Below are 17,011 nucleotides of genomic sequence, written 5' to 3' on the forward strand. Positions count from 1 at the left end.
CATTGAAGAGTAGCAATAACAAGATTTTTAAGATGGATGATCTGCTTCCCTTGATAGTGGGGCCTTGGCCTTTAAATAAATCTGGATAAACAATATTGTTTTGTCTCTACTTAGCCATTTTTTAATAAGAAATGCAAAGCACTGCATCACTGGTGCTGGGAGCATTAATAGTCTTAAAGATCTTTTACAAGCCAATAACTCCTAAAAGGTGACACAGAATTCAGTTTTATTACAGCAACTACTACACTTTATCGTGAACCAATCTAATTATACCAGTACTTTAGAACCAGTCTAATACCAGTACTTCAGAACCAGTCTAATTATACCAGTACTTCAGAACCAGTCTAATAATATCAGTACTTCAGAACCAATCTAATTATACCAGTACTTCAGAACCAGTCTAATAATACCAGTACTTCAGAACTAGTCTAACAATGCCATACTTCAGTTTTATGTACTATTCAGAATTATTAAAAGTTCTGAAAATATGGTGTCCATAAAATTGAAGGGCATGCTATTTACATTAAATATGGTACTTGTTTTTCAAAGGTATGTTTTTGGGTGGTGGTGAAATATGGCTGTTTACATTAAATATGGTATTTGTTTTTCAAAGTTTTTTTTCAGGGGTGGGGTGGAATGGGCTGGTTACATTAAATGTGGTACATGTTTTTCAAAGTTTTTTTCAGGGGTGGGGTGGGGTGAATTATGGCTGTTTACATTAAATGTGGTGTTTGTTTCTTAAAAGTTATTTTTCGGGGGTGGGGTGGGGTGGGGTGGGGTGAATTATGGCTGTTTACATTAAATATGGTATTTGTTTTTCAGAGGTTTTTTTCAGGGGTGGGGTGAATTATAGCTGTTAACATTAAAAATGGTATTTGTTTTTCAGAGGTTTTTTTGGGGGGGTGGAATTATGGCTGTTTACATTAAATATGGTACGTATTTGTTTTTCAGAGGTTTTCTTTCAGGGGTGGGGGTGGGTGAATTATGGCTGTTTACATTAAATATGGTATTTGTTTTTCAAAGGTTTTGGGGGGGTGAATTATGGCTGTTACATTAGATGTGGTATTTGTTTTCCAAAGTTTTTTTGGGGGGTGGGGTGGGGTGAATTATGGCTGTTTACATTAAATGTGGTGTTTGTTTCTTAAAGGTTATTTTTCGGGGGTGGGGTGGGGTGGGGTGAATTATGGCTGTTTACATTAAATATAGTATTTGTTTTTCAGAGGTTTTTTTTCAGGGGTGGGGTGAATTATAGCTGTTAACATTAAAAATGGTATTTGTTTTTCAAAGGTTTTGCGGGGGGTGAATTATGACTGTTACATTAGATGTGGTATTTGTTTTTCAAAGGTTTTTTTTGGGGGTGGGGTGGGTGAATTATGGCTGTTTACATTAAATATGGTATTTGTGTTTCAAACGATTTTTTTGTGGGTTGGTGGTAGTGAATTATGAATAAAATTGATCACAGACAATGTGACCTTAATTTGTGGTAGAAAATTAATGTCTCCTGTATGTCAGTCAAACTCAAAGGTGCTGACAAACCAGCAGCCAGTATTATCTCCGAGTCATTACAGGATTACAAGCACAGTGAAGTCTGACATTCAGATCATATGGGACTTTTGTCCATTGCCTAGTAGACCACTAGAGTACATATCCTAAACAAATTAAAAAAAAAAAACTCTGAATTCCCAATATCTATGAAAATGAGCATGCATGGTTATCTCTGCTCTCGTGATACATTAATTTAAGGCATGTACCTGCAGCCTGTAATAGGTCAATTTAGGGCATATACCTGCAGCCTCTTGACTAATCTGGTGATAGGTCAATTTAGGGCATATACCTCCAGCCTGACTAACCTGGTGATAGGTCAATTTAGGGCATATACCTGCAGCCTCTGACTAACCTGGTGATATGTCAATTTAGGGCATATACCTGCAGCCTCTGACTAATCTGGTGATAGGTCAATTTAGGGCACATACCTACAGCCTCTGACTAACCTGGTGATAGGTTGATTTAGGGCACATACCTGCAGCCTGACTAACCTGGTGATAGGTCGATTTAGGGCACATACCTGCAGCTTCTGACTAACCTGGTGATAGGTCGATTTAGGGCACATACCTGCAGCCTGACTAACCTGATGATAGATCGATTTAGGGCATATACCTGCAGCCTCTGACTAACCTGATGGTTTCAGCAAGTATCTGTGTAATGTTATCCATTGTCAAGTAATTTTCAAGAGGTGAGTTACGGACGTATCCCCAGGAATATTTATCAATAGTGAAGGCATTTTCCCATTTCCTCGTCTGAAGAGTTCCTAGAAAGGAAACAAATTCATCGACATATCATTTTTCTGTGAATAATTCACCTTGTTGTGCCTGCAAATCTTTCCTCTTAGATGTCACTGCATTGATAAATTACATTCATAGCCTGTTTATCTTATCAACTTGAACACTGTCCTTGATAATCCTTCAGAAATTGTTTTTTTCACTGCCCTATGAAAAATGTTACTTGCCCAAAAGATATCAAATATCTGGGCCTTAGACTCAAATCATCATGACGGCCACATGATGACTAGCACATTGACCCAAGGTCCACATTACTGAGGGCCACATGATGACTACCACATTGGCCCAAGGGCTGCATCACTGAGGGCCACATGATGACTACCACATTGGCCCAAGGGCCACATCACTGAAACTGTTTCATGCAGTGAAGCAGCTCATATTAAAGATAGCCAACTGAAATGTTGGAAACAAGAAAAATACAACGTAACAATCAAATCTGTATCATAACTGGTTAGCTGTGAAGAAAAAAATTGCATTATTAATTATTTTATAAATTCAGGGTGCTGTTGTGGGCCACAAGAAATAACTATGTGTTTGAGACCCCTGTTGTATATACTAGGTAAGAAAAATCAAAAGGTCCTTTGGCTAATATTTCTTTGAGAAAGAGTGGCCCATTTTAGATTTAGTACTGTTCACAGGTTATCCTGTTTGCTCAAGTATAGTGACTACTGGAGTATAATGACTCAAATTATGATTTTTCTTAGTTCTGACACAGAAACAACTATATAAGACCTTCCCTTCCATGCAAGAAATTACCATATATACCCACTTATAACTCAGATCCAACTGCAAACTGTGCCACAAGATCTGGGTCTATGCAGTTTGCTAGGACTAATCAGTAGAAGAAATAACACAGACCCTGAGATGCCTGTGCATTATGTGACAGCAGATCAGGGTCTGTGCTGCTTGCAGTTGGACCCAATTTAGAAGCAAGTACAAAACACATCAAAGGGTACTATGGCAGTGATGGATCCAAAGGAAACTTTGATAGAGACAAGGCAGTATCTTAAGGTTCTAAAATGGGATCATAAAAAAAGAACAATAATGATGATGCAACAGTGGATAAGCTTAATATGAGGCTTTGTGGTGATAGAGCCACCCTAGCCATCCTACCAATGTTAAATTCACAGCTACCCTAGTCATCTTATCAATGTTTAATTCACAGCCACCCTAGCCATCCTACCAGTGTTAAATTCACAGCCACCCTAGTCATCTTATCAATGTTTAATTCACAGCCACCCTAGCCATCCTACCAGTGTTAAATTCACAGCCATCCTACCAATGTTAAATTCACAGCCACCCCAGACATACTACCAATGTTTAATTCACAGCCACCTTAGTCATCCTATCAGTATTAAATTCACAGCCGCCCTAGCCATCCTATCAATGTTTAATTCACAGCCACCCTAGCCATCCTATCAATGTTAAATTCACAGCCACCCTAGTCATCCTATCAATGTTAAATTCACAGCCACCCTAGCCATCCTATCGATGTTAAATTCACAACCACCCTAGTCATCCTATCAATGTTAAATTCCCAGCCACCAAAGCCATCCTACCAATGTTAAATTCCCAGCCACCCTAAAGCTATCCTACCAATGTTAAATTCACAGCCACCCTAAAGCCATCCTATCAATGTTAAATTCACAGCTACCCTAGCCATCTACCAATGTTAAATTCACAGCTACCCTAGCCATCCTACCAATGTTAAATTCACAGCCAACCTAGCCATCTTATCAATGTCAAATTCACAGCCACCATAGCCATCCTACCAATGTTAAATTCACAGCCACCCTAAAGCCATCCTATTATTGTCAAATTCACAGCCACCCTAGCCATCCTACCAATGTTAAATTCACAGCTACCCTAGCCATCCTATCAATGTCAAATTCACAGCTACCCTAGCCATCCTATCAATGTTAAATTCACAGCCACCCTAGCCATCCTATCAATGTTAAATTCACAGCTACCCTAGCCATCCTACCAGTGTGAAATTCACAGCTACCCTAGCCATCCTACCAATGTCAAATTCACAGCCACCCTAGCCATCCTACCAGTGTGAAATTCACAGCTACCCTAGCCATCCTACCAATGTCAAATTCACAGCTACCCTAGCCATCCTACCAGCGTGAAATTCACAGCCACCCTAAAGCCATACTACCAATGTCAAATTCACAGCTACCCTACAGCCACTGCCAAAAAGACCAAATATTATGCATGTCCATGTTGAAGGATGGTGAGATCAATAATGGCACCAACAGTGTTACTTTCACTTTATATAATAACATCAGGTGAATTCAACACAAAGAAATAATTAAACTCTTTCCCTACCTGGATTGTACCTGTCAGAACAGGTGAAGTAGCCTCCATGATGACAAGTGCACCCCCATCCCCATCTGTCATTGGTCACCACAGTATCTTTTACTGGACTGAAATAAGCAGATACATGTTTTCTGCATATAAGAGTATTGTTAAAATGTGTATTAACATATCCATAATTGAGATTTTACTAATTAGTTTAAAATAATTCGCCACAAATAATACAAACAAAACATAAGATTGCTAAGTCAGCCAAACCATCTTGAATCACTTCAGCTGTTCAACAGTATCATCATAGAGGAAAACAACCATATGTACTTGCTTATAAGTCATATCCAACTGCAAAACAGACATAGTGCTAGATTTGCCATGTCATAATGCACCAACAGTTCAGGGCCTATATTGTTTGTTCTAGTGATTACTCAAATTAAGACCTGCAATCTTTAAAAAATGTAATTCCATGACTTTTCCAAGACCTTTTTACCAATTTCAAAAGTACCTGTTACATAAATTTACAACCTCAAATACTTACCTATCATGTAATTTTTTTAACACAAAACATATCTTACAGCTGGCTTTGGTCATACTTCATCCTATAGGATAGGTCATTCTCTTCTGAGAGCCAGGAGTACAATGGATTTGAACGGTGGTATGATCCCTGGATGTAGTCTGACTAAAGTTTTAGGAGAACCTTCTCTAACAAATCCATTATCTAAGTTAGGTAGGTTGGTAAAACTTATGTATCAGCAAATGAAAATGCAACTGGATAACACATAATAAGTAAATTCCATGATTTTTCCAAATCTCTGAATGAGTTTTGAAAATTTAACAACTTTTCAAGGCCCTTGAAATGCTTTTCTGTAATTTACAAGCTTTTCCAGGATTTCCATGACTGCTGGAACCATGTCTTAACAAACTGCTGAGACCCAACTCTACTAGTGTATTATAGAGCAGACTAGTGTCAGTGGATTTTTTTGTCGGACCTGACTTACAAGTGAGTATATATGGTGTGTGTATTTTGTCCCCATTATTATAAAAGTATAACCGCTCCAGTGGTTCTGAGTGTCCACCTCAGATGCAGAAGGTCATGGGTTCAAACTCCAGCTGAATCATACCAAAGACTTAAAAAGTGTACTAGAAACTACCTCTCTTGGCACTCAGCATCAGGAGTGGTTGGCCTGGTGTCAGGATAATGTGACTGGGTGGGACATGATGCTACATGTCTGTGGCATGAATCCCCAGTGTTCGACATCACTATAAATAGCCACAGTGCAGACACTGTAGTGACATGACTAAATTGTTGAGAAGCTGCATTACAAATCTAAACCACACACACACACAAACACACATACATATAATCCCACATTCAGCCAAAATGAATGTCAACGCATAAGAATAAAATGAATACACATTTTATTGTGGCTATGCATTCTTATGGAATTCATGGCTGCAAAAAGCACAAATTCAAGACCCAATGAATGCTCAATCCAAGAAAATCCAATAAATGATCCATCCATGAAGACCAAACAAATGATACATCCATGAAGACCTAATGAATGATCCATCCATGAAGACCTAATGAATAATCCATCCATGAAGACCCAATGAATAATCCATCCAATAAGACCCAATGAATGATCCATCCATGAAGAACTAATGAATGATCCATCCATGAAGACCCAATGAATAATCCATCCAATAAGACCCAACAAATGATTCATCCATAAAGATCTAATGAATAATCCATCCATGAAGACCCAATGAATGATCCATCCATGAAGACCCAATGAATGATCCATCCATGAAGACCCAATGAATAATCCATCCAATAAGACCCAACAAATGATCCATCCATGAAGACCAAACAAATGATCCATCCATGAAGACCCAATGAATGATCCATCCATGAAGACCCAATGAATGATCCATCCATGAAGACCCACTGAATGATCCATCCATGAAGAACTAATGAATGATCCATCCATGAAGACCCAATGAAAAATCTATCCAATAAGACCCAACAAATGATCCATCCATGAAGACCAAACAAATGATCCATCCATGAAGACCCAATGAATAATCCATCCAATAAGACCCAGCAAATGATCCATCCATGAAGACCTAATGAATGATTCATCCATAAAGATCTAATGAATAATCGATCGAAAAAGATTCAATGAATGATCCACCCACAAAAACCCAACGAATGATCCATCTATAAAGACTGAACAAATGATCCATCCATGAAGACCTAATGAATGATCCATCAATAAAGACCCAAAGAATGATCAATCCAAAAAGACTGAATGAATGATCCATCCAAAAAGAATCAACAAATGATCCATCTATAATAACCCCAAAATGATCCATCCATAGAGACCCAACTAATGATCCATCCATAAAGATCAATGAATGATCCATCCATAAAGACCCAGTGAATGATCCATCAATCAAGAACTCAACAAATAATACATCCATAAAGGCCAAAGGATTTATTGCAAATCCACAATGATTGACATGAATGAAAATACTGCATTAAGTATATACTATATAGTTAATAAGACAAACAGTCAGAAACAGTTACACATTAGATATTTGTAATTTTAAAGCAATCATGTCATATTCATTCTACATATATCTGATCTACAAATCAAATAGGTGTTTTTTTTATCTCCATAATTAATTCAGAAAAATGTCTTAAAAAAATACACACATTACACATCAAAAATATTAATTTAGCCCCAAACTCTGGGTACCATTTTTAAAGGATATGCATACCTATCATTATACAGCCATGCTAAGAATTCCCTGGATTTCCAGTATTCTGCAGGTCCATACCAGTCCCCATCGGACCACACAATCTCAGGTTTGTATTGATTCACAATCTCATACAGTTCTGGCATAGTCTTTCCCTACAAAAACAAACAAGGTAAAACTTATGCTTTGTATATTATGTAAATGGTCATTTGAATACTGGAATATTTTGGACAAAAGGCATAATACATCAATCTTTTTTAATCAGGCTAATTAGATAAAAAATATGGTGCACTATTACTCATAACAGGTTTCTGAATTTAAGTTAGTGAAATCTAACAAACTTCACAAACCATCTTAGCAATCAATACAAAAGTATGATATATATTCTGTAATACAGTGTTTCTTTGATTTTATTCATGGCCAAGAGAATTTAAATGGGATCTAATGAACTTGATAGATTTGTCAACTAGTAGTTTTATAAAGAAAGCCCAAGTGGGTCTGATGTCAGTCACCTGGGTAACTTACTCATGTTAGCTTCTGAATAAGAATTCATGTATTGGAATTGTGGAGTGGAGAAAAATATTATGGGGAACTTAGTTACTACATTGTCCAGTAATGGTGTTGTTGTGTTGCTTATCTTGTTTTGGGAAAATAAATATTAACTTCAATACCCTACCCTTAATGTGTGTGTGTGTGTGTATATATATATATATATATATATATATATATATATATATATATATATATATATATATATATATTGTGTGCAGTGCATGCTCTGCCATTTAACAGCACCATCATCAGCAAGGTGCACAGCCTGCAGTCCACCAGGGAACTTTGTCAGTGGGCAGTTGTTCACAATGTGAGACATGGTCTGAAGAGCTCCACAGCTGCAGGAAGAGTCAGTGGCCTGGCCCCTTTGTACAAGGTTGACTGCACAATGCCCCTGTCCTGTCTGGAAATGGTTCAGCATGGTCCACAGATGTCAGGGAAGGTTGATGCCAGGAGGGCAGACAGATGGATCAGCTATGAGGAAGTGGTTTACAACGTCTGTTGAAGACAGCTAATCACTCCATGCCGACAAAGCTGTCATATCCTCCGGCAATTGACCTAACCAGATGGGATGTCTTGAAGCCAAGCTGACTGCTGGATGTGAAGTGATCTCCACATACAGTAGAAGTTTCTCACTGGCATAGACCTTAGCCAGCAATTTTGTAGATGTTTCCTGGTGATGGAGATGTGGAGGAGAAATACTGCTGAGTAACAGCAGCCATGGTAAAGGAGTAGGATGTAGTGTTCCAGAGATTATGCACATTGTTGTGTTGAGCTGGACAACAATAAATTTGGTATGGAACTATCAAGCACAGACAGGAGCACAATACACTATAGTCAGCTGTTGAATAACAGAGGGCCAGTGCTGATGTCTTGAGTGTCTGAACACTAGCACCCCAGGTTGAGCCAGCCAGTTTGCAGAGTAAGAGTGCTGAAGTTTTCTTCAGGTAGTTGTAGAATGTCAGCGATCTGTCCAAAGTCATAACAAGGTATGCTGGTATCAGGTCATGTTTTATTTGCTGCTCATTAGGGAGGATGGAACAGCATTCACATCTAGCTCCATGTCAGTACTCAGCCAAGGCTACACTCAATGCTGGGGAAACACAGGATACAACTGGCAAACCAAATTCAGCAATGAATCCCAGTTACATGCCACTACCAAGAGCAGCCCTCAATATGCCGTTGCTCTTTGACTTTCAAGCCATTAGACTGGCCCTATGAGTTTTACAACTTAACATCAAGGGTCTCTCAGCAACCAAATGAACCATCTTCAGCACAACAGCCCACCGTTATAATGTTGGCATAATCCGTCTGCAGGAGACTTAGGCAGCAGACCATGTAGCAGACCATGTAGCAGACCATGTAACAGACCATGTAGCAGACCATGTAGCAGACCATGCAGCAGACCATGTAGCAGACCATGCAGCAGACCATGTAGCAGGATGATACATCATTGTAGGTTCTGAACACATCTCATCAACGCCAGACTCCAAATTCAGCTGTGCAACATATGCACGCACTGACATTACTGATGCCTCTCCAGTTTCCTCTACCAGATTCTGCAATGTGATCTAGGTTGGAGGGTACAAGATTGCTAATGTCTACAAATCTCCCAGGGTCCACTGGGACAACAATATACTTCTAACTCTTGAACAACCAGCCACCTATATTGGTGACTTTAATAGTCATCACCCTGACTGGGGGTACTTGCACCATAATGAAGACAGGGAACACTTGTTAGAGTGAGCAATGAACAAACACCTCCTTCTGACCCATACTCCAGGCAATGTGGGACCTTTCACTCTGCAAGATGGCAAAAGGACTACTCACCGGACCTTTGCTGGGTTAGCTCCATTGGTGAACATCCTCAGTCAGAAAGCCAAACAGTTCTAGATGACTTCCCACACAGTCAGCACAGACCAATATTTATCTATACTGGACTTCAACTACCGACCATACACAGCTCTCCACAGCGGCGTTGGAATTTCCACAAAGCAGACTGTACAAAATACATTGATATATTGGATTGGAACATAGTCACTATACCATCTCACTGCATCCCGATTAAGGAAGCTTATCGCCACTTCCAAAGAGCCATATTCAAGGCAGCCACTCAGTCTGTCCCTCGTGGCTGTCCTCCAGTCTATACATCATGTTTGGTTGAAGAGTGTCAGGTTCTCCTCAAGGAGTATGAAGCATCTGGAGACCCAGACATAGCAGACCACCTGACTGAATCCCTGGACACTGCCAGGCTGACTCAATGAGAGTAAACTACAGGGTCTCTCAACTTTATGCACTCCAGCTCGAAATGCTAGAGCGTGATTCACTGACTTGGCACCACTATACAAACACCAGTTCAAGTCCACCCTGTTGTCAAACCAAATGATGTTGCTAGCCATTTACTACAAGTAGCAGCACCCCTGGATAAACAGCACTGACATCAAGTATAAGATGAGTGGCGACAATACTGCCATCAGAAGTCAGATGTACTTGATTAAAATACTCGAAAGGCATTTACATCAGAACTTGAAAAGGTGCTATGCAACATCAAATCAGGCAAAGCAGCAGGATATGACAATATCCTGCCTAAGTTCCTGAATCATCTTGGCCTGAAGGCAAAGGTATGGTTTGCTACTTTATACACCTAGATTGTAAGGGAAACGTGCATGTTGGCTTTGTAGTGCCAGGCAAAGATTTTTGTGATCCCAAAGCCTGGCAGAGATTCCCATAATGCGGCGAGCTATTGGCCAGTCTCCTTGCTTTCAGTCTGTTTTAAAGTACTGGAGCACCTGATTCTCCTAAGAATTGGTCCAGACTTGGAGAAAATCATAACTGTTGAGCAAGCTGGCTTCAGGCATGGTCGCAGCATTTGCGATAAAGTCCTTGCCCTTACTACATTTGTTGACATCAGTTTTCAGAGGAACCTTAAAAGTGAAGTTGTTTTCCTTGATCTAACAGTGGCATATGACACGGTCTGGCATGCAGGGCTGTTGTTGAAGATTTCCTGAGTATTGCCTTACTGGATAGTTGAGACTATTGAACTGTTCCTTCAAAACAGGTGCTTCAGAGTGCACATCCAAGAGCTCTGTAGCTCATGGAGATGTCAGACTAATGGACTTCCACAGGGGTCTGTTCTTTCGCCAAGTCTGTTCAAATTATATATATATATATATATATATATATATATATATATATATATATATATATATATACAAACTTACTTTGCAGTTGGTAAAATGCTTTAAATAACCAGACAATCAATGAAAGCATATCACTGCTCAATTGGAAAAAGTGTGGTTACATGTTTGGATTTGGTTTTGTCAATGTTGAATATTGATACTCTTAATGAATGTTATTGATTTTGTTATGCTTCTAGCAAAACAACAGTGATTTTCATGCACCCGCTCATTTTTAAGGGGGAATTCCTTACATTTTGGGGTGATTTGTGCAGTTGTGTGACCTGAAGAAAAAACTGCAAGAAGATTTAAATTATGCAGTCAGCATTAATTCCTGAGTTTGTCCTTACATCGCTGGAGGAATTACTTCAAAACCACTGAGATCCCAACCCAGAGTAGCCATGGTGGGTCATTGACCTAGGCACTGGACTCATGAATGGATGAGCATGGACTTGATTCTCTCACCAGCCCTCATTGACTACTGAATTTCTCATGAGTTTTTGTAAAGCCATAGGTTTCATTGCTCAGGAGAATAGCATAATGGGCAATTTTTTAAAATTTATATTCAAAGCTAGAAATACAAACAATAAATTTTACATAATTTGTGGCTAAAAGCTCTGAATCTACAAAAATTTCATAAAATATTGCATATATATATGTAATAATGAAAGAAAAAATATTTATTGCACCAATTATGGCAATATCATTTAAGGTCTTTAGTTTCTTTGATTATTTTTTGCAGAGCAAATTAGAACTAGCTTATTGATGTGAATCTTTGTAGACTCACAATACAGCAAATTCATTCACAATACAACAAATTCATTCATAAAATAGCAAATTCATTCACAATACAGCAAATTCATTCACAATAAATTCATTCACAATACAGAAAATTCACTCATAAAATAGCAAATTCATTCACAATACAGCAAAATCATTCACAAAATAGCAAATTCATTCACAAAATAGCACAAGAAGCAAAATTCTTCTTATCCGTAATTAATGTGACCAATATAAACTGTTACTTGTTATATTCAAATTTTCTATTTGTTTATTCAGATTTAAATGACAGATTATTAAGTTAATATTTTAAGATGTGTTATTGTGTTGATATATATAACGTGTCTTACTGAAATGTAGCAATCTGTATTCTAACATTATTTCTGTTAATGTATCAATTTTGTTCTGTAAGAGAAGAACTGTTAGTAAGTGATCCCAAACCTGTCAGTCAAAAAATGTCCTCATAAGTTATTTGATAGATTTTAATAGGTAAACTGGCATGTACTGGACACTCTCTATCAAGTTTAGTTAAATTCTACTCAACAGTTCTGAAGAAGACATAAAAAAATTTAAAATGCCTGTGCTTAGTAGTAGTAACCATCAGGGATGTCAGATCAGCATATTAATTAATTTATATTTAAACAGTTTTCATGCCAGGACACTTTCTATCAGTTTGGTCAAATTAAGTCATTGAAAGGTTTCTCTGTTTCTAGTAACGGTAGTCTTACTTAATGGCTGACTGAAACTAATGGAACAAATTAGAATTATCTTAACAGCACAATGTTTTCTGTCAGAATTTTAGTCTAGTTCTTTTCAGCAGTTTTTGAGAAGAAGTCATTTACAAGTTTTTCTGGTTTATAGTAATGGCAACCAAATTGTAGATAATGTCATTTTAACTGAAAGAACTTCATGCCCGGATGCTTTCTGTTACAGTTGGTCCAATTCTGTTGAGTAGTTTTTGAGAAGATGTTGTAAATAACAATTGTGAATCGACTACTCACTATGTACAATTGATGACACATGATGGATTATACCATAAGCCAGGTTACTTAAGGTGGGGGCCCAGAGTGGCTGAGTGGTCTAAAGTGCTCACCGTTACGGATCACTGCCATCTCACCTCTGTCAATGCTGGTTCGAGTCTTGGATTCAGCCAATGTGGGTATGTGAGAAAGCTTCCAGTAGCTTCTTGTGGGTCAGTGGTTCTTTCCAGGGGTTTTCCCAGGTTCTTCCTCCACCATTAATACTGGCCGCCATGTATAGCCTATCATGTGCTGAAAAATGGTGTTGAACCCCACAACAACAACAACAACAACAACAACTTAAGGTAAGTTAATACTATAAATGACTTACTGAAGAGAACAAGTCTGTGGTAAAGCTGTTTGCATAATCCTGCAGAAGGAGTGGGTTGAACCATTCAAACAGAGAATGGTACAATCCAAAACGGATATCTGTTCGGTTCCTTATTGAATCAGCCAGCATTCCTGTGAATACAATTAGCAATAATCAATTAAAGAAGTCTTCATTACAAATCTGTTAGGCACAACTACTGTGTGTAACATCTAAGTGTGTAACTGGTTTTGAAATTTATGAATACATGTTTTTACCTCTATAAAAAATTCTCTATCACATATTGGTAATAAGGCCAAACAAAATAACAATGTGTAGTTCTGGTTACCTGAGTGACCCTATTTTTTCCTGCTTATCCTAAATAATGTTTCTGAAGAAGAAGAAGAAAAAAACTGGGAGAAAAAAAACCCAAAAGAAAATGTTAACAAAGTCATGTAACTACAATCAAAGTTAAATTCTGGATGCAAATGATGTGTGTTTTCTAATTTACATTCCATTTTAATTAGTCTGGTGCAGAAGAAGATAAAAATAAATTTTGTACCTTCCCGAATTTTGTTTTCAATATAAACAGAACCACAACTTTTATTATCCGGCATAATCAACTTTAATACGTGTTAAACTGGAAATTGTACAGCAAACATTTTCTTCAAGAAAAATGTTTGATATTCATAACACCTGACATAATCTACCTCGTTTATTAATTCATCATTACAGCACCATTCACAATAAAAAATAAATAAAAATGTCATACAGCAAAAATATTCTCATGGCAGTACTTACATAATCAGCTATCCAAGTTGCAATATAAATAGTTATATTTGTGACTAAATATTCAGAGTTGGTGGTGAAAATAGTCAACTGGTTGTTCTCTGGTGAACCTCTGAATCATAATGGAGTAGCTGGAAAATTACCTCAGCATTGTATATACCACACTTAATACTAAAAACATTGTATCAACATTGTATAATTGCAAAAATATACCACACTTAAACTAAAACATTATATCAACATTGTATAATTGCAAGTACATACAACACTTAATACTAAAAACATTATATCAACATTGTACAATTGCAAAAATATACCACACTTAATACTAAAAACATTATATCAAAATTATATATACTACACTTTATACTAAAAATATTATATCAACATTGTATATACTATACTTTATACTAAAAACATCATATCAATATGGGATATACCACACTTTATACTAAAAATATTATATCAACATTATATATACCACACTTTATACTATAAAGATTATATCAATATTGTATATATCACACTTTGTACTAAAATCATCATATTAACATTGTATATACCACACTTTATACTAAAAACATTATATCAACATTGTATAATTACAAGTACATACCACACTTTATACTAAAAACATTATATCAACATTGTATAATTACAAGTACATACCACACTTTATACTAAAAACATTACATCAACATTGTATAATTACAAGTATATACCACACTTTATATATTTGGTAGACGCAATAGAATTTACAGCATGAACCATTTTTGATTGAAAGATTGTTGGCTCCTACATTAAGTTGTATATCTTTGCAAATGATTTCTCTGCTTGGAGTCTATATGTGGCCAGCCTAATACATGACTACCTGCTTGGAGCCTATATGTGGCCAGGTTAATACATGACTACCTGCTTGGAGCCTATATGTGGCCAGGTTAATACATGACTACCTGCTTAGAGTCTATATATGGCCAGCCTAATACATGACTACCTGTAGTTTCATTCAATCAGATTAGTCATGTGACCAGTGATCTTGTGGATAAATTTCTCCTTGGCAACTTGCATGGTGCTTCATAACCAAAGGTTAGTCTCAGTTACACTTTGGATGGAACAAAAACAGCAGACAACCATGAACAAATGACCAAAATGGCTGATCAGAAATCAAAGTGAAACATTTATAAGGTCTGAGGACCACCAAAATGTAGCCCCAATTAAATTAGACTTATACAGGACATATGCAATTAACTTAAGTGTATGGTATGGATCCACACAGACATGATGTCATATGAAACAATTTTGTCATCAGTAAAATTACTGTAAGTAAAACTACCCTGAATGCCGATATTGGAGGGGGTTTATATAAATCATCAGTAAAATTACCGTAAGTAAAACTACCCTGAATGCCGATATTGGAGGGGGTTTATATAAATCATCAGTAAAATTACTGTAAGTAAAACTACCCTGAATGCCAATATTGGAGGGGGTTTATATAAATCATCAGTAAAATTACTGTAAGTAAAACTACACTGAATGCCGATATTGGAGTGGTTTATATAAATCATCAGTAAAATTACTGTAAGTAAAACTACCCTGAATGTCGATACTGGAGGGGGTTTATATAAATCATCAGTAAAATTACTGTAAGTAAAACTACCCTGAATGTCGATACTGGAGGGGGTTTATATAAATCATCAGTAAAATTACTGTAAGTAAAACTACCCTGAATGTCGATACTGGAGGGGGTTTATATAAATCATCAGTAAAATTACTGTAAGTAAAACTACCCTGAATGCTGATATTGGTAGGAGTTTATATAAATCATCAGTAAAATTACTGCAAGTAAAACTACACTGAATGCCGATATTGGTAGGGGTTTATATAAATCATCAGTAAAATTACTGTAAGTAAAACTACCCTGAATACTGATATTAGTAGGGGTTTATATAAATCATCAGAAGAATGTGATCGACATGGTCCTTAATTAGTCAATCTGAGGCCAGGTGGCATGTAATGAAATAATTTGAGAACAACAAACTGTGAATTTAAGGGCTGGATTGAAGTTGTAGCAGATGATGACTGTTGATGTTTCTATAAGACAGACTGAGGTATAACAATTTAAAATAACCAATGATTTTTTTATAATTACTTTTTAATTTGCATTAACTGATGCCTTCACTTTCATCGTCATCTACCATGATTAAATCAGCATTCAACTAATTTCTCCTCTCAATATCTAAGGTAACCATATGATTTCCATGGCAACCTAAAACTTCATATGGCCACAAAGATTTTCAAGTAGGTCACCCTATGGTCATAAAAGTTTGATAGATATATACTAAGAGTGTTTATTAAAAATCACAGTGCACATACATATGTTTACAATTATACGCCAAGGTAAATTAATGCATCTTTCCTTTACAATTATATGCCATATTAAATGAATGCATCTTAATATTTAAAAACGTAATTAAAAGTACTACATGTATAAGTATCAACAGATACATCTGTACCTTGGTAAAAAATATCTGTATACCAAACTATGCATATATTTTGTTACCTGTTGGTAAAAAGAAATTTGATGTCATGTAGGGATACCTACATCTGATGGCCTTGATGTATTCAAATGCCAGATCATACAAATTCTTTGACTCCAAACAAAAGATGAATACAGTTGTATATGTATTACACACCCGTCTCATGTACATTTTCTATATTTTTATAGCTTTACAGTTTGAAAGAAATTCAAAACTAATTGGCATTTACGGAAGTTTGGTTCAGTGCAACTGAGGATACAGATACACAGACATCGAAGAAGACACTTAAGTACAGGTAAAACCCATTATTATGTGATGCTCGGGTCCAAAGGATAACATTGCAATATAAGCGTTAAAGAAAACACTTAAATGTTACTAATCAGAGATACAAGAATACAGACGAACATCTAAATCAAAGGCCAGATCAACCATGTAA

General features: G+C 36.8%; 1 protein-coding gene across 2 annotated transcripts in view; it reads right to left on the bottom strand.

Moving 5' to 3' along the window:
• The window catches only part of LOC149789036 (alpha-L-fucosidase-like), a 44,945-nt gene that overhangs the window by 24,949 nt on the left and 2,985 nt on the right, over positions 1 to 17,011 (bottom strand). For both annotated transcript variants that reach the window (XM_089975211.1, XM_089975212.1), the window contains exons 3-6: positions 13,274 to 13,404; positions 7,437 to 7,570; positions 4,671 to 4,768; positions 2,176 to 2,308 (exon numbers count right to left, since the gene is read on the bottom strand). In XM_089975211.1, coding sequence (XP_089831337.1) covers positions 2,176 to 2,308; positions 4,671 to 4,768; positions 7,437 to 7,570; positions 13,274 to 13,404 — 496 coding nt within the window. The remainder of the gene's footprint in view (positions 1 to 2,175; positions 2,309 to 4,670; positions 4,769 to 7,436; positions 7,571 to 13,273; positions 13,405 to 17,011) is intronic.

Source organism: Sinohyriopsis cumingii, chromosome 11 (genome assembly GCF_028554795.1).
Source record: "Sinohyriopsis cumingii isolate HCF-2022 chromosome 11, ASM2855479v2, whole genome shotgun sequence".
NCBI lineage: Eukaryota > Metazoa > Mollusca > Bivalvia > Unionida > Unionidae > Sinohyriopsis > Sinohyriopsis cumingii.